The sequence below is a fragment of the Tympanuchus pallidicinctus genome, unplaced genomic scaffold (assembly GCF_026119805.1).
Source record: "Tympanuchus pallidicinctus isolate F22 unplaced genomic scaffold, pur_lepc_1.0 scaffold11, whole genome shotgun sequence".
NCBI lineage: Eukaryota > Metazoa > Chordata > Aves > Galliformes > Phasianidae > Tympanuchus > Tympanuchus pallidicinctus.
In genome coordinates, this window is record NW_026294627.1 from 23,646,525 (window position 1) to 23,665,271 (window position 18,747).

Consider the following 18,747-nt stretch of genomic DNA (forward strand, 5'->3'; position numbering starts at 1 on the left):
CTGAAGCCGTGTGTCAGAATAGCACTGATGCTCCTAGCTCTGTATTGTCAGCACGGTGTTTGGCCTGGGTACTGCAGGGTGTGCTATGACTGGGGATTTACAGCTTCTACTTTTCAGGTGGAGGAAGTCTTTTTTGTGCAGCCTTGTGTTTGGTATTCCTGTCTTAATCCTAATGATTTATATGCTAATACCTGGCGGAGAGCACCATGGGGCTATGGTGCTGGAGCAGAATCTCATTCCTGGATTATCTATTTTAAATCTTCTCTTCTTTGTCCTGTGCACTTTTGTTCAGGTATGTCCAGAGTATTTCTTGAAGGTTTGCTTTTTGTTCATTTCCCATGTATGTAATCTGATCTGATAAGGATAGGAGACCTATGGGAAGGTATAGTGGATTATACCTGCTCTCTTGTCTGTGGCACCTACGTAGAATGAAGTGACACTTCTTTGCAAATTTTCAATTCTTAATTGCTCACTGCACTTACTCCTGCCACTGGTGTGCCATTAGCATTTCCAAGAGGGGAAGGGAATATTAAAACAAATAAATACCTGATCATGTGTAAGCTGTTCAGGTAACTGTAGGTAAATCCTTTTAACTTCCTAGCTTTGTTTATTTTGCATTTGTAGGAAAAGGGTAGGGTCTGCCAGGATTTAGCTGGCACAGCTGTTTAGAGAAAGTAAGAGCAAGTGAGAGGATAACATGGGATTCAATTTCCAGTAGATCTCTCCACTAAAGTTATATTGAAGTAAAACTCAGATGGGACAGCCATCCCTTCTGTTACCTACTAGTGGTATTATATTCCCCTTGCTTTCACTGCTCTGATCTTAACATGTGCCTATCTTCTCTTACACCAACAGTTCCTTGGTGGATGGTATTTTTACATACAAGCTTACAAGTCATTGAAGCACAAGGCAGCCAATATGGATGTGCTCATCGTTCTGGCCACAACGATTGCTTATGTGTATTCATGTGTGATCCTGTTAGTGGCCATAGTTGAAAAGGCAGAGGAAAGCCCTGTCACTTTCTTTGACACTCCTCCAATGCTGTTTGTATTCATTGCCCTTGGGAGATGGCTTGAACATATAGCAAAGGTAACTCATTTTCATGTGAAATATTGTGTATTTATAATGAGAATGGAATAAATCTGTTCATGTGAGTTTGAGTCAGATGTTTCAGGTGTGGGAAGTAGCCTACAGTAATGGTCATTTAGAGTTCATTGTTCACCTTAAGCAGACATCAGCATTTATGTGTTCTGTGTGTCTCAAACATCTCCTTCCGTTTCTCAGAGTAAGACCTCAGAAGCTCTTGCTAAACTTATATCTCTTCAAGCCACGGAAGCCACTGTGGTGACTCTTGGACCTGACCACACTATTATCAGGTATTTACATTTCATGAAGCAAAATATTCAGCCTACTCGGGTGCGCAGACTGGGCTTGAAGCAGTTACTGTGAAACCATTGCTATGACTTTGAAACCTGTGGCATTAAATGAGCTGTCCTTATTTTTATCGTTTGCAGAGAGGAGCAGGTACCTGTTGAACTGGTTCAAAGGGGTGATATTGTAAAGGTTGTTCCAGGTGGAAAGTTCCCAGTGGATGGGAAAGTCATTGAAGGCAATTCTATGGCAGATGAGTCTCTCATTACTGGTAACTTCTCTTAAACTTGTGCAAATGTGCGAAACCTTCTATAACTTTTTCTCACATGAAAAGAGAACAGAACAAAGCACAAGGTGTTGTCTAAATAACCTCCCATCTTAATGAGCTCTTTTCCTGGCCTTTGTGAGCTTCAATCCAAATCCTGTATCTGCATACATATAAAAAAAAATTGAAGAATCTCAGCTCAATTTGGTCTCTTTCACTAATGTACTGATGGGATGTGCAAAGGCTGAGCACTGCGGTCGTTATTCCAGAGATACGGTGGGAGTTTCTGATGGAATATATTTCTAGAGAAGATGCATTTTCAGTAGTGACTTCTAAAGGAAACATTGCTAAGATGTTGAAGTCATACACATAGACATCAAGGCTTCCAACAAAGATGGCCAAGGGAGCAAGGAGAGTGAAAGAAAGTCTTGTGACTTGGTGCTCGTTAAGAGTCATAGAACTTCTTCAGTTTCTGAGATTTCCATTTCGTTTCCTAAATATAAATAAGAATTACACAATCAAATAAATCCTAATTATAAGTTGAAGGATCTAAAAACTTCACATTGTGATCAGCTTGCTTGATTTTAGTTATGTATTTACTTTGGGGAAAAGAGACACCCCCATAATTTTAGGAGAACCAGTCATTGTCACTAACCTTAAGAGCAGAAAATAGTGGTTTTGTAGAGATTCTTAAAGCAACAGTGTGAGAATGTGGACTTTGCCCCAGAGTAAACTTTCTTGATTTCGGAAAACTGAGATTAGTGGGAATGGAGACAGGCTTCTCAAACTCCTGTGGCTGTACAAAGTTACCAGTTAGAGGAGATTTCTAGAGGTTCCCTTCAGTATGGATCTCTTGCTGACCTTTTTGAGGGATGGCACACCGGAGAGTTAGGACCAAGGACACTTCTTTTTCCTTTGATATTAATCTGACAAAAGGCTGGGACGAGTTGCAGCTCAGATATCCAGAGCAAAGTGGCAAATAGGAATTTCCATAATGCAAATGCTTGGGATCTTTTGTTCTGGAGTTTATGGTTTCCACTCACCTCCAGCCTCTGCGGTTCATGGTAAATACCACACCAAGCAGCGTAGTGTTTTTCCAAGCAGCAGTCTGTATTTGTTAGAGGGTTGATAAACTTGATTGTGTTTTTGGAAGATTAGACTGATTATTGTGTAGTTACTCAAATAAAGCCTTGCCCAAATTCCTTCAGCAATGAAGGAATGCGTTAGATGGCTGATGCTGACTTTACCTGCTGGTATTATGATGCTGAACTTTTTTTTTTTTATATGAGGAAATGAAAGCAGAGAAGCATAAAGCATAAGATCTAGTTTCTGTCCTGCATTCTAAACAGAATCACAGAAACCAGTGGTGGCTGAGCCATCTCCGTGTTGCATACCGATTCCAAATTCTGTAACTTCAGAAGCTGTGCTGTCTTGTTCACGGTCCCTGGGTCACATGATTTTCAAGCTTTGCCAAATCACAGACTTTTTCCTACTAAGATGCAGAGAAAATTTATTCTAAATCTTTCCTGGTTTTTCACAAACCTGTATCTTGGGTGCCCCAGAATTGTCTCTCTTCTCTTACAGTGGCCCTGTCGCTTTCACGGTTTCTTATGTGATGCATTTCATAGCCAGTCAGAAAGATGATCTCCCTTCCTGTACACCTCAAAGTTTCAGTGAAGACATGAGAAACTATGGCCTATTTTATCAAAATCTGGGATTAGAGACTGTTAATTCATACTAGGGTACATTCAAACATCAGGGTGCAGCATCTGTACTGTGTCTGATAGAAAGATGGAGCACTGATGTTTGTAGGCTAGGGATTATGTTTCTGGAGGTGGGAGAAGAGCCCTACATCTCTGGCAGGCTGAAAAGGAAGAGCCAGAAATCACAGACTCATAGAATGGCCTGGATTGAAAAGGACCACAGTGATCATTGGCAGGGTTGCCAACCAGCAGACCAGGCTGCCCAGAGCCACATCCAGCCTGGCCTTGAATGCCTGCAGGGATGGGGCATCCACAGCCTCCTTGGGCAACCTGTTCCAGGGCATCACTACCTCTGTGTGGAAAAACCTCCAGCTAATATCTAACCTAAACCTCCCCTGTCTCAGTTTAAAACCCTTCCCCCTTGTCCTATCACTATCAGACCCATGTAAACAGTCATTCTCCTTCTTGTTTATATGCTCCCTTCAAGTACTGGAAGGCCACAATGAGGTCTCCCCAGAGCTCTTTCTTCTCCAGGCTAAACAAGCCCAGTGTCTTCAACCTTTCTTTATAAGAGAGGTGCTCTGGCCCTCTGAAATATTTCTGCTAAGACATTTGCTTCAAAAATAAACCTAGAAAAAGGTTTACAGAAGCATGGCATCACTTATACATGCCTTCAGAGGACTGAGATATACAATGTGTAATTTTATGCCATTATTGTTTATTGTGCTGATTTTGCTGGCATAGAGTGAGTGTGCAGTGTACTGTGTTCATTATCATTAGAGGTATTTGCATTGGTCTGATGCATTTATTTTTGGTGTTTCTTGCCAGGGGAAGCTATGCCTGTCACTAAAAAGCCTGGGAGCACAGTGATTGCTGGCTCTATAAATGCACATGGCTCAGTTCTTGTTAATGCAACTCATGTTGGTAATGATACCACCCTGGCACAGATTGTGAAATTGGTGGAAGAAGCTCAAATGTCAAAGGTAAAAGTAAGAGAAAAGGAAACCTTATTCATCAATTTTGATTAAATGAGAAAAGATTCTGTATTTTGATACATTTATGTAACCCGTGATCTGTGTTTTTCCAAACTTCAGAAAATAATGGACTGTTATTTTCATTAATTATGCATATTCAGTGTTTTGATCATAAACATGCAAATGTCTGTTTTTCTTTTTTATAGGCACCAATCCAGCAACTGGCAGATAAGTTTAGTGGATATTTTGTTCCTTTTATCATCATAATTTCTACAGTGACTTTGATAGTATGGATCACAATTGGTTTTATAAATTTTGATATTATTCAGAAATATTTTCCTGTAAGTAATTTGATTAAGGGTTGGATTTCCTTGTTAAGCTATCTCCCACTGAAATTAAAATACCTTCTGTTTGTAGGGCTTGACGTTGTACAAAGGTGTTTACCAGGTTACAATGTAGTATTTTCTACACAAAGGGAATGATTACACTAATTAAAATATATTTGTGGGTGTAAATATACTTGTGCATTAGCCCTCCTTGCTGCATAGGGTTCTTATGAACTGTAATGATAAGCATTCCTTCTGGATTAAGCATGACTTGTAGCTGCACTGCAAGGAGCTGAACCATTCCTATCATGCTTGGAATTTTTTAACACACTGTTCCTTGGCAGATAGTGGGTTTGACTCCAGAAGAAAAATGAGTTTCTCTTATCTTCAGGATGTGTATTTGCTGTGCTCAGCAACTGTGGGTATCTGTGCACCTGGAAATAGATTCCTCATTAGATGAGGAAACCAGTGCTGGCAATTTACATCATCTGAGAGCAGAGCCATTCTGTGACACCCACCAGTGTGAGGATAGTTCTGGTGTATCCCCCATGAATGATGAGCGCACTCAGATGTTGTACAAAAATCTGTTTTAGTTCATGAAATAAGCATTCCTGAATCTCCTCTTACTTGCTGCTTTCCTGAAGTTACTGAGTTCAGGTCTCTTTGGAGTGGGACTCTGCATGTTCAGTCTCCTAAAAATCCTCTTGCCGTGATGATGGGGACAGTGTTTGTACTCTGAAGGCAGAATTCGCCCTCAGAACACTGCCCTTTAGTTGGTGTCTCTGATCTGCCCTGAACATAAGGCAGTTACTGCAGCCTCCTCATGCTGTTAGGCTGTGTTTAAAAGCATTTTATCATAGAATGGCCTGGGTTGAAAAGGACCACAATGGTCATCTAGTCTCAACCCCACTGCCATTGGCAGAGTTGCCAACCAGCAGACCAGGCTGCCCAGAGCCACATCCAGTCTGGCCTTGAATGCCTGCAGGGATGGGGCATCCACAACCTCCTTGGGCAACCTGTTCCAGGGCATCACTACCCTCTGGGTGAAAAACTTCCTCCTAATATCTAACCTAAACCTCCCCTGTATCAGTTTAAAATCATTCCCCCCTTGTCCTATCGCTATCCACGTATGTAAACATCCATTCCCCCTCCTGTTTATATGCTCCCTTCAAGTACTGGAAGGCCACAATGAGGTCTCTCTGGAACCTTCTCCTCTCCGAGCTAAACAAGCCCAGTTCCCTCAGCCCTTCCTCAGGAGAGGTGCTCCATCCCTCTGATCATCTCAGTGCCCTCCTCTGGACCCGCTCCAAGAGCTCCACGTCCTTCTTGTACTGGGGGCCCCAGGCCTGGACGCAGTGCTGCAGATGGGGCCTCACAAGAGCCGAGTAGAGGGGGACAAGCACCTCCCCTTCCTGCTGGCCACCCCTTCTTTAATGCAGCCCAGAACACAGTTGGCCTTCTGGGCTGCAAGCACACACTGCTGGCTCATGTCCAGCTTCTTGTCCACCAGGACCCCAAGTCCTTCTCTGCAGGGCTGCTCTCAAGGAAATCTTCCCTCAGTCTATAAAAATGCTAGGGATTGCCTCAGCCAAAATGCAATGTCTTGTAGTGTATTTATTATTTATTATGTTTTATTTACAGTTTAGGTAGGCTATATTTCTTAAATAGGTGGCCAACAGGAATTCCTGAAGCATATGTGCTTGAGTAGCCAGAAAGCCACAGGACAGTGCCATAAACAATTCATAACGTTCATCTTTCTGTACTATTACAGTAGCAATTATAAATTATGTTCCTATAGTTGAGGTTTCCTGGTAAATGTGTTTTTTGAGATGGCTATGATTGATCGTGCGTATGTTATCTTCTATCAGCAAATCTTTTTTTTCTTTTTTTGCCTCCTCTCCTCCCTCTTACAGAATCAGAACAAGCACCTTTCAAAAGCTGAGCTAATACTGAGGTTTGCATTTCAAACCTCAATCACTGTGCTGAGCATTGCATGCCCCTGTTCTTTAGGCTTGGCTACCCCAACAGCTGTGATGGTGGGCACAGGAGTTGCTGCGCAGAATGGTATTCTCATCAAAGGCGGAAAACCTCTGGAAATGGCACACAAGGTTAATTGTTCATTCTGTACCTTTGTAGCTTTCCCAGCTGTCGCCACATCAAATATAGTGTCTCAGGAAATATCTCTGATAAAAAGAAAGGCTGCAGATTTTTTTTCCCCGTTGGCAACTGTGGTGGCAAGGAAGAAGACTTTGACCTTCTTTCTCCACAATCCAAAGTAGGCGGCAAAGTGTTGAGAGGCAGCAGTTTCTGCAGTCTGTTGCCTTTGATGCTGCTGATGTTCTGCATGACCTTGTGAGGTCTCCGGCATTCATGCTCTCTTAGCTTCTTTCCAGAAAGCCAACATTTTTCTTCTTTGAGGGCTGATGTGAAATATATGTTGGTCATGATCAGTGGCTTAAAATGTAGGAGAAAAACGGTGTGGTTGGAAGTTGTTTTAGTCAAGGGAGGGGAAGATAGATGGGTGGCTGAAAAAGCCCTTCAAACAGATGGTAAGAGGAAATGGAGAAAGAAGGACTTGGCATGCCCACAGTCAGTAAAAAGATGAGTTTACACCATGCTGTGAAAGACTGAGTTGGATATAAGCAGACTAAGGAGAGGTGAAAAGGATAATGAGAATAAATTAACCAGACTGACAGTAATTCTCATTCATTCAAACGTGTGCACACTCACACAAAGCAAGTGTTGTGATGTTGAGATCCTTGTATGGGTACAGCATGATACTGCAGCTTCAGCTGTACAAGGAACGAATAAGAAAGCATAAGGAGATCTACTGCACAGATGGTCTATGGTTCAGGATTTCCTGGGTTTTGTAGGTTTATTCAGCTTGTTTTGGTTACTGTCAACTACTTATTGATGTCTTGCCTGTATTTATGTGCTCAAAGCATGCAAGATCCCTACGGTCTCATAGCTTAGGCAGTAACTCTGGTTTATTTCTTGCAGATCAAGACTGTGATGTTTGATAAAACGGGGACCATTACTTGTGGAGTTCCTAAAGTCATGAGGGTTCTTCTGCTGGGAGACACAGCTGTGCTCTCTCTGAAGAAGGTACTGGCAGTGGTTGGCACTGCAGAAGCCAGCAGTGAGCATCCTTTAGGAGTGGCAGTCACTAAATACTGCAAAGAGGTACTTAGATTTACTGTTTCACTTCAGATCTTTATATGCTGTGTGAAATCAGCAGATTCCAGAAGGAGAGGCCTATCTGAAAAGTAGCTGGCTGAGGAGCTGGTAGATGTTATCTTAACCTGCACAATACCTGGGAGGCATAATCTAAACTTTGCTTTTGTGGCCACGCTACGGAGTCCTCAAGCAAGATATTACTAAGTTTTGCCAGACAATGACAAAGGAAGGATTGTAGAGTATATGCATGAGGAACATGTAAGCTTAAAAAAAGCATCATGAAGCAGAAGTGTATGGTGACATTTCACACGTTACCTGATTGTGGTAGTCACTGCTATTAGTCAGTTGCTTATCTGAATAGATTAGTCAAAAAGCTGTGGAACAAATATGAATATTAAACTGTGATATTTGTGAATTTCACAAGTTGATTACTAATGCCTGCACAAATCCTGCAAATCCTTGGAAAACCTTTATATATTGTTTGTGTTCATTAAATGTTTCAGGAAGAATGAAACCATAATTAGAAACAACACAAGAAGCCTGGTTTAAATAACTTCTTTTTACTAAGGCAGGTCACTGAGCTACTTGCCATTAGATGATGAATCTCAAACTTATTAATGATAGCTCTTTCAGTGATGAAATTTAGAAGTTAACATGTAAATTTAGAAGGAAAAAGTAAGTGTGGGTAATGATTCAGTGGCCCCTCTTATATTTCACATTTCCTGTTTTTCAAATTTGTCTTAGTTCCCCTGAAATTTCTGTAGTTATTGTATGCGTCAGTTATTACTGTCTATAGAGTTCTCTGAAAGGTACATATAGTTCTGATTTCTAGAAATAACTCACAATAAATTGTTTATCAAAGAATGTGGGTTTTTTTCCCATTATTTTTGCAATTTATATGACTGTAGTTATAAATATATATATTATATATATTATAAATTATATATAAAATATAATATATAAAATATATATAATATAATATATATTATATATATATATATATAATATATATATATTATATTATATATTATATATGTAAAAAACTGGGCTCACGCAGTCACTTGTCTGTGTGGCTAATTAAAAGCTGCATCTTTCCAGAGTTCTATGGCTGATTTTTGTAGAATTACTTCTTATTTCCCAGTCTTGGCTGAAGTTGTAAGCCACCACTGTACCTCCTTCATCTCTGAACCACCAGGAAACGTCACCCTTTTTGGTTTGCTTGTGCTAGGGCTGAGGCTGAGATGTGACCTCTATTGCTGTTCGCTTCAGAAGTATCATCCCCAGCACATCTACGACATCTTTATTTTTATTTCTCCACTACTGATGCTCCATGCTGCTTTCCAGTCTATCAGTCATTGTAAAGAGGAGGAACACAATCTCTTTTTGATGGCAGTGATCTAACATCTGTACCGCATGTTGTCAGCACAAACTGATGATGAACTCTGGTTATCTCTGCAGGAGCTTGGCACTCAGAGCCTGGGATACTGCACCAACTTCCAGGCAGTCCCAGGTTGTGGCATCAGCTGCAAAGTAGGTGGTGTTGAGGCTGTCATGGGTGTGGCTGATGAGGGTGTTGATAAGTTGGACGCTAACAAGAGTGGGGACAGCAGTGCTCTTCTGGGAGATGACGCACTGATCACACTCTCAGAATCGAATGGTATGTCTGCTCCCAAAGTCACTGCTAGTTGTAGTCCAAGGGCTCATGAATCCACAGTGCTGAGCATAGTAAAGCAATTCTACCGGACTAGGAATAGCAGAAATGAATTCTTATGAGAGAGAGAGAGAGAGAGGGAAAGAACACGAGAGACAAAAAGATGTCTTTATAGAAATTGAAAATCTCCTTTTCCCTACCTTCAATTGCTTTGGAATTCAGAAACCTAATTAAGGATTAGATGATACAGTGATTGATACTCCAAAAGTCGGTACAATACACGAGCAATACCCAGCAAGGTCTCTTTTGGACAGAAGAGTGGCCCAGCAGAGAGCACAGTTTGCCAATTAACATTATCTTCCTCCATAGAGAAGTTACATTCAACGTATGCTATCTTATTGCTCCATTTTTTTGTCCTACATTTTAGTTCCGTATTACTTCGGACCTTTTGTCTTCTATTCAAATATCTCTCAAGGTACTTAATTAAAAAAATTTATTCAGCAGTGAAGCAGGTTATATCTGCAAACCGAGTTTCAGTGCCTGATGCTTTTGATTCAGCCAGTGCATTTATTTTTGTTTCACGCTCAGTGAAGGCACTTGCTCTTTTGTGTCATATGGGGGAATAATACGCATTTAAAGTCCTCCTTAAGAAGCTCATCAGTTCTTTTCAGCAGATTGTATCTCTTGACCTTTTTGAGGAAGCTTTTAGAAGAATTAAAATAAGAACTTTAATCATCAGAACTGCGCCATTTGTGAGCAGCGTTAATGTAATATTTTCTCACCTGCCTCAGAGGGCTTTTTGAAGTTGCGTTGAATTCATAATGAAGTGTCTGTGTGCTGTTTCATTGTTTGCTAGAACAAAACTACTTTTCTTAGAAGAGACTTTATATTTGAAAGAAGTAATTATTTGTGTGAACAATGCAGCACGCTGCACTTTTTGTGAAAAACAATGCAAACTCACAAAGGCAGATCTGTGCAAATACTTCCAATAAGTTTATGACGTAACTCTGTGTATAAACAGTGAGTCTTGAAGGAGAAAAGTTTTATGAGGCTGTCATCAGTTAGCAGCTGCACATACGTGTTTGGTCATGGCAGTAGCACTTGAAATGAGCCTCAATATAAAGTGTTTTGGATGTGACCTTTGCTAATCAAAGACACACACAAGAAATAAGAAAACCTCTGTGAATATATTTGTATAGCTAATGCAGCCTGAAACTGTCATTTCAAACATCTCTGACGTGTCTACTATATTTAAGTCTCCCCTTATTCTTTTGTCCACAAACAAAGGTTCATCATCTTCCCACACATACTCAGTATTGATTGGAAATCGTGAGTGGATGCGACGGAATGGCTTGCATATTGCAAACGATGTCAATGATGCCATGACAGACCATGAAACTAAAGGACAGACAGCCATATTAGTGGCTATAGATGGTAACTACTGTGACTTAATAAACATCAGTTGATTGTACCATTGTAAAGATAAAAACGAACTAAAACAATCGGTGGATTAGTATCAAGAAATTACATATTATTTAATACAGAACTGTTTGTAAAAATGCCAAAGTATCAGGTGTTCTTAAAAGGTATTTCTTCTCAGAATAGAGTTTATAAGACCTTGCTGAGTAGTTTTTAATTTAAATGTTATTTTCCAAACCTCATGCTTCCAAAAAGTGTGATGTGCAGCGTGTACAACTGCACAAATGTGTCCTGCCCTGTCTTTGCGTTGCTTAAGGGTTACAGGCTGACCTGCTGCATCTCTGATATCAAAATATTTCCTTAATAAATGTGACAAGTCATTAGATCATTCAAGTATAAAAGAGACACTAGATTAGACTAAATGAGTTTTGCCAGAGGGTTTCTATTCTGTACTGCACAGAAAGGGAACCTATGCAAAGTGTTAATAAGAGAAACTGCTGTAATGGTGATAAGTTTCCATTGGTCTGTGATCTTGATATGGGGCCTCTGATTTAATTAGTGAAAAAATAATTTCTTGTGCCCACAGAGAAATTTTCAGAGGCATCTGCATGTCTTAACCAGGGCTCCATTAATGTCCAGAAAAATCAAGTACTCTTAACATGGGAATCAGGACTCTGATGTATACTCAGTGTTCCTAGCATTACTGATAATGGTGACCAGAGTAACAGATGATGAAAACCTTCTTAAATCATTGCTTTTTAAATATAACATGCAATAACTTTAGATTGTTGTAATTAGTATGGATACACCTTCCAGATAATAAATGTTGGGTACAGCTTTCCTCTCCAAAAGTAATTAATCCAACCCTGAAAGATTTAGAGGATATAAAAGCAAATATTCTAAATGCTGGAGGAATGGTTTCAACATCTGACAATTACAAAAACTTCCTGTAGCCCATAGTTTTTTTTTTTTGTATGGGCAAAAATGACTATCAGTCAGGCATGTTTAAAAGCTATCATGCTTCCCTTCTGCCTGGTTCCTAAGTATCAGAGGAATTTTGTTCTTAGATCTGAAAGAGGTAAATAAGAAAAGCGTGTGTGTGTGTGTGTGTGTGTAAGAAAGGGACCATAAGAAATTTTAAGTCAGTGGTTCAGGCTTGTGAAAGCCATTATTACCCAGAAAGAGTTACTTTTCCGTACTGTGACAGAAAGAGTCCTGTTCTCTTGCTACCACTTTGCTGCCCACAGCTCTTTTTAACAGAGCACGTTTCTTTGTGAAGGTGTCTTGTGTGGAATGATTGCAATCGCAGACACTGTCAAGCAGGAGGCAGCCCTTGCTGTGCACACACTGAAAAACATGGGAATAGATGTGGTGCTGATAACGGGTGACAACAGGAAAACTGCAAAAGCCATTGCTACTCAGGTACCTTCTTGCATTTTACAAAATGTGTGATGGCTTTCTGAAATTCTGCTTATTTCAGTGAATTAGGATTAGGCACTCAGGGTATCCATGTGTATGTTAAAGAAAGACTAACTTTTCTTGAACCAGACTGAACTCAGGTGAACTTTTTAGTGAGAACTACTGGTGATTGGTGGACGGTTGAACTGAATGATCTTCTAGGTGTTTTCCAACCTTGGTGATTCTATGATTCTAAGTCCTATGGCATAGTAAAGGCCGGTGACTGCATTAAGATCCCACTGAAGACAAACATTCAAACATTCAGTACCTCTTGAGGTGTGTTGAGTTTCATGCAGCAATTACTCCATTGCTGAGCTGAAGCCCTCTACTTCCATTTGCTGAAGGGTACTTGTGTTTCCTTAATGAAGAAGAGATGTGCCTTTAATGTCTAGTCTGGTTCCTAGTACAGGAAGTGGGGATTTGCCATTAAATTTAAAGATAACATAGTAATAAAAATGATTCTTATTGTTAAGAAGCATAGCAATCTAAAAGAAGTCGAGTGCATGACATTTCCTTGAACACAAACTCTAAGCAACTTTCCAAAAGCAAAGCCAAATACTGACTCTACCTTGTAACATTTATACCCTCTCCATGTCCATTTCCCTCTTGTGCTTTGCACTGGTCTACTCTTAATCTACCGTGTGCCTCTGTGTTGCTTTCCTCATGTATACAAGGAGCTCTTCATACAAAGAGCAAACTCATCATGTCTTCTCCTATGTTGTGAGGCCTGTTTTGTTTCTCAATGTGATTTAATTCTTCTATTTTAATCCACTCTTTCACCTACTGGTTTTTTTAAGTCCCTTTCCAGCCCACCTTTCTTTGTTAAGATAGGAACTTTTTCATGTATAAACTTTGGTTTATAGTTCCATTCCCTCAGGTGAACTTTTCAAACAACATTATTCGTTGCTAACCTAGATTTTCATCATTGATTTTTTTTTTTTTTTGTCACTTCCTTTCCAGTGGCAAAATGGTAAATCAGTCTAAAAAGTTTAAAATTCTACTTTGTGTGAAGTAAAAAGAGAGCTTCTACCTCCTGTGCTCTATCTGGTGAGGCAGACAGACCAATGGTGTTTATCCCAGTGCTTTTTAGTATACCCACCCCTATTTTTCAGTTGTAGCACTAAAGACATTTGGTAGCAACTCAAAGTTGAGAAGTAGGTGGGTGAAGGAATTTATTCAGCCCTCTGCATTCTCTCCATAGTTTCCCTGGGACTTGCACATTTATGTTGGCATTTCTGTTTTCCCTAGCATAAGTGCCTAATCATTTACTACTCCTGTGCACATTTCTTTGAAACTTTTATTGGTGCATATCCATCAAGCAGCATGTTTATTTGAAAACTGTCTATTTTAGCCATCAAACCTTTATTTGCCAGGGCAACAGAGCTCCAGAAGCCTTGTATGGCATGATGACAAGGGCAGTGCATGGTGTTCCAGCCTCTGCAGTGATGATGGGGGAGTCTGTAATCAGTCACTTTCTTATCATAGAACAGCCTGGGTTGAAAAGGACCACAATGCTCATCCAGTTTCAACCCCCTGCTGTGTGCAGGGTCACCAACCAGCAGACCAGGCTGCCCAGAGCCACATCCAGCCTGGCCTTGAATGCCTCCAGGGCTGGGGCATCCACAGCCTCCTTGGGCAACCTGTTCCAGTGCGTCACCACTCTCTGGGTGAAAAACTTCCTCCTAATATCTAACCTAAACCTCCCCTGTCTCAGTTTAAAACCATTCCCCCTTGTCCTATTAAAAAAAAAATAATAAAAATAAATAAAAACCATTCGCCCTTATGCCAAAGGCAATTTGCTCTTCAGCTTTCATGTTGCTTGCAATTTATTTGAGTGATCTTCCTTTGTTTGCCCTTCTCCCAAAGCAGCAGATGGCTTTTCCTTTCAGCATATCACCAGTAACCCTGTGTTTCTTTCTTCATGTGTAGGTTGGGATCAAAAAAGTCTTCGCTGAGGTTCTTCCTTCTCACAAAGTTGCAAAGGTCCAAGAACTCCAAAATGGGAGGAGAAAGGTTGCGATGGTTGGTGACGGAGTCAATGATTCCCCTGCGCTAGCCAGGGCTGACATTGGAATTGCAATTGGAACGGGCACCGATGTTGCCATTGAAGCAGCAGATGTTGTTCTTATCCGAGTGAGCGCTGCAGTTTTGACTGCCTTCTACCACTTTCTGTAGCTCTTTTCAGTTCAGTATTCGATAGACTGCATGCGGAATGCTTTCAGTGCTCTTCTGTCTTACAGAATGACTTGCTGGATGTAGTTGCCAGTATTCACTTATCGAAGAGAACAGTGCGGAGAATACGAATAAATCTGATTCTTGCCTTAATTTATAATCTGCTTGGAATACCAATAGCAGCAGGTAGGTGGTTGTCAGAGCTCAGCTTGTGGGAGACAGCAGCATGGTTGAGCTCTGTGGTGCCTCTGTCAGGATTTCCTGCTCAAGCAATTGAAGAGAGCTTCCTGGAGCATTTAAAACTCGGCAGAAGAAGAATCAAATATATATTTATATAAACGTTTATACTGGTAGAAGAAATCTTTGTTCCCCAAATTTTAAGGTCTTGGGAGCAAATACTTATATCTTAAAATGAAATCATGATTTTATTTTGCTTTACTCAACAGTATTTTGGGGTTCATTTTAGTATATTCAAATGTATCTCTAATAAGAGAGATCATCCAACTTCTGGGTGCTCCCTCTTTTATTCACCCCAAATTTCATATTTTGTCTCACACTGTTTGGTTTCTCTGCTTCTATCAGACATCTTCTCATACTCTAAATTTCTACTTAAAACTAACTTCAAACAGCCCCCTATTCTTTTTATTTTTTTTTAGTAACTTCTCCCTCATTTGCTTGTATTATTATTATTATTATTATTAATATTATGATTATACTTCTGTTGCTTTTGCTTTGTTTTGCATGTGCAGAATACCTGGGAGGGTCACACAGTCTTGCCCTGTGACTGCAGTCTTGTAGTTGAATCTGTGCAAAGTCCATTCTGTGCAACTGAAGGGACATATTTAACATGTTTAACAATAAGTAAGAAAATACATGTTGATCTATTTGTGATTATAGAGGCCTCAAAAAGTCCTGTTGATCTGTTCTATAGTATGCAGGGACAAAAACATCCATACTGGAACAGACTGCCCTGGCTGATGTCTGTGTGTTCTTTCACTAGGTGTGTTCATGCCTGCTGGTCTTGTGCTTCAGCCTTGGATGGGATCAGCTGCCATGGCAGCTTCTTCTGTGTCTGTCGTGCTGTCTTCCCTGCAGCTGAAATGGCAAGTTATCTTACACTGAGTAAATGAGCAACCATAGGCAGCTCTGCTGCTGGGATTCAAGTGAGACATTAGTTTGGGTTTTATATACCTAAAAATACCTGAGGTCCTTTAGCATGGTGGTGTCTAATTCTTGTCTGCAAAAGAGATGGACATCACTGTCATTAACATACTTGGGGTAAGACTGTTGAGCGTTCTTTAGCTAGCAGCTAAAATAGTGACTGGATGCCACATGGGCAGCTGTGTTGGAGATCTAGTTCAGTAACACTTGAGCTTTTCATAGTACATTTTTGGGTGCAGGTGCAGTGGGCCTATTTTTAAGACCATTGCGAACAAACATGTTTTAAAAGATCAGACTTCTTGCATTCTCTAGAAACATTCCAAACCTTCAGATATTTCTACTGTAGCTGAGGGTCTTTTGTGGTGCATAGTACTAATGAACTAATGTAGGAAATCTATTATTGCATCACGATTCTGACCATGCTTCCTTGCACTGACTCCTTGATACAGACTATCTTTTCTCTTTCTCAGCTATAAGAAGCCAGACACAGAAAGTTATGAAGCTCAAGCTCAAGGCTGCATGAAGCCGCTTACCCCTTCCCAAATCAGTGTTCATATTGGAATGGATGACAGGAGGAGGGATTCATCCAGATCAGCTCCGTGGGATCAAATTAGCCAAGTGTCTCTTTCTTCCTTGACTTCAGACAAGCTGCCGAGACATAATGGGTTTTTTGAGGAGGAAGGGGACAAGTGGTCACTGCTGATGAATGGAGGAGATGAAGAACAGTACATCTGAAGTGTTGTGTTCTCAGTACAGCAGGGAATGTTCCACCTCACCAGTGACAACAGGGACTGAGTCATGTCATCAAGAGCCTCAAGGCTTTAAGTGAAATTATTCCTTTGGCTCATAAAACAATTACAGTTCAGTTTTGTGTTGTATAGATTGTGGATTTTTTCAGGTCACCAGTTATTCCTAGTCACTGAAAGAATCTGTGACTCTACTGTGCTCATTTGCACGTAGCAATTAGTGAAATAATATACAATAGTAACTTTCAGAGTCTAATAGTTTCTGTCTTTTGGACTGTCTGCTGGGCACCTTTGGCACCTCCAAAATCTACGCCCATGAGAAAATATCCACTGCGTAAGGAGCTCTGTGGTTGGAATGCACAGAATCCTAACTAGTCATGTCATTGTGGGAGCACTTTATACTTAGGATTCACGTGCATCTTCTTGGACCAAAAAGGCTTCAGTGTTTCACTGACTATATCTCTCTGAAAAGTCTCTTTCAAAGACTCACTTTCTTTCAACTATCAAACTCTTTTGATGCACGTTTTCACAGCTGAACTTGTTCTGTGATTCCCATTGCTCTCTTAGACTTTCTCATTTGCTCCATAGGAGCTCTTTTTTCTTCCCTTTCTCCAAACAAGACATCTTCTATGATTTATTACTGTATTTACAGATTATCCCTGTTTGGGATAAATTCCTTTAAGTCACTAGCAATTTTCCATCTCAAGGAAACCCACAAAGGCAGAGCAATTAGTGATCTGAGTTAGTACATAATTTTCCTGTGGATATCTTGCATGATCCCTCAAAGTCCTGGATAGTTGGCAGTTGGCAGCCTCTTTCCTGTGACCAAGTGAAGAATTTCTGTCAGTGTGAACAAAGCTGGCAGTTACCACGGAGTGACTGGAAGCAGAACTGTGTCTACAGTTGGTGTGACTCCAGCATGGCTGGATGAAGTGAGTTCATTACATAAATCAGCTTACAACCAGCTTCCTGGTTGCTTGAAGTGCAGCCGTGAGGTTAAAAAGGTTGAAAAGTGGCCTTAAAATAATGTGGAAAGTGTAACTCTTCCTGATGACAGAAGGGTATGAAGATCTATAATAGCGTGAATTTTAAGGTAACTGGATTTCTGTGTTATCAATTGGTTTCAACTTCCTTTTTCGCTCTAGTTTAATAAGAAATTAAGGTGCTGAGCAACTCATCTTTCACTTCAATGTCTTTACCAAAGCTGGCAGTAGCTTTATCACTCTGAGTGTTGAATTCAACCCTTAACACCATTTAGAGTCGGGACAATAGGAACCAACTGCTGAAGTGCACTGGACCTGCTCTCTGGTGCTCCACTGCTGAACTGTGGGACTCTGAAGTAGGCAGCCCAGAGTTTTATATTCTGATTTGAGAAATGAAAGAACGGGAATTACTGCACCAAGCAATACGAGGTAACGTTCACCGACTTAAATACAGAGTGGTTTCAAACGAGGATTCAAGTCCCACTCCTAATTTTTTTTGTTGTTTGTTTTTACAAGACCCTGAAGCACCAGGCAGATCTTCCTGTTCTCTCTTCCTCTTAATATTACATTTGAGCTGTCACGAGAAAACATCAACAGCATTGTCTGAAATACTCATGTTTTAAAACTGTAAAATCTCCTTATACGCACAGAGATGACTTCCACAGCACTCACACTTCTCAGACATGCCATAAATGCCTTTACGTGGCCTTTAGGGGAAGTCTACTGTTTCACTATTTTATGTTTTCTTACCAGTGCTTACAGTAAAAAAAAAAAACAGTGTTTTTTTCAACAAACAAAACTTGTGTCTTGGCTTTTTTTTTTTTTTTTTTTTCCCCATACCCTTCAAAAAATACAACCTACCAAACAACCACATATAAACAGTAATTGATGGACTGTAGGATGTATATGCAAAATGCCTTTGCCAACAAGCAGTGCAGTTTGTATGGCATGCTGTACAAGTCCCTGATCTTGACTTAGCGTGCTTGGCTCTGACAAAAATAAAACCAAGAAATTCAGTCTATTAATCTGTCCTGGTGGATCACATCCTTGTGTTGTTGGATTTTGCAAGATTTCAGCAGAACTAAGACTTACTTGATTCTATTGTTGACTTGATCTCCGCTTTTTGAAAGCTTGGACCAGTCAACTGGTGAGATTAGTCTTCTGCTCATCAACACAACAGGTACGAAAAATAGCTTATGTCTAAGATCATAGTGTGCATATTCCAAATTACAGTTTATGTGGGATAAGAAAATCACAGAATCGCAGAATCACCAAAGTTGGAAAAGACTTACAAGATCATCCAGTCCAACCATCCACCCATCACCAGCAGCTCTCACTAAA

At 40.4% G+C, this 18,747-nt stretch overlaps 1 protein-coding gene across 6 annotated transcripts in view; it reads left to right on the forward strand.

Moving 5' to 3' along the window:
* Positions 1 to 18,427, forward strand: part of ATP7B (ATPase copper transporting beta) — a 39,751-nt gene extending 21,324 nt beyond the window's left edge. For 5 of the 6 annotated variants that reach the window (XM_052670820.1, XM_052670806.1, XM_052670816.1 and 2 more), the window contains exons 7-21: positions 118 to 292; positions 856 to 1,089; positions 1,285 to 1,376; positions 1,515 to 1,642; positions 4,168 to 4,322; positions 4,520 to 4,654; positions 6,553 to 6,747; positions 7,640 to 7,822; positions 9,275 to 9,473; positions 10,755 to 10,901; positions 12,166 to 12,308; positions 14,274 to 14,477; positions 14,585 to 14,702; positions 15,517 to 15,619; positions 16,148 to 18,427. In XM_052670820.1, the coding sequence (XP_052526780.1) occupies positions 118 to 292; positions 856 to 1,089; positions 1,285 to 1,376; positions 1,515 to 1,642; positions 4,168 to 4,322; positions 4,520 to 4,654; positions 6,553 to 6,747; positions 7,640 to 7,822; positions 9,275 to 9,473; positions 10,755 to 10,901; positions 12,166 to 12,308; positions 14,274 to 14,477; positions 14,585 to 14,702; positions 15,517 to 15,619; positions 16,148 to 16,412 (2,476 nt within the window). In that variant the 3' untranslated portion in view covers positions 16,413 to 18,427. The remainder of the gene's footprint in view (positions 1 to 117; positions 293 to 855; positions 1,090 to 1,284; positions 1,377 to 1,514; positions 1,643 to 4,167; positions 4,323 to 4,519; positions 4,655 to 6,552; positions 6,748 to 7,639; positions 7,823 to 9,274; positions 9,474 to 10,754; positions 10,902 to 12,165; positions 12,309 to 14,273; positions 14,478 to 14,584; positions 14,703 to 15,516; positions 15,620 to 16,147) is intronic. The other variant, XM_052670824.1, reaches the window with a different exon arrangement.
* Positions 18,428 to 18,747: the final 320 nt, after the last annotated feature.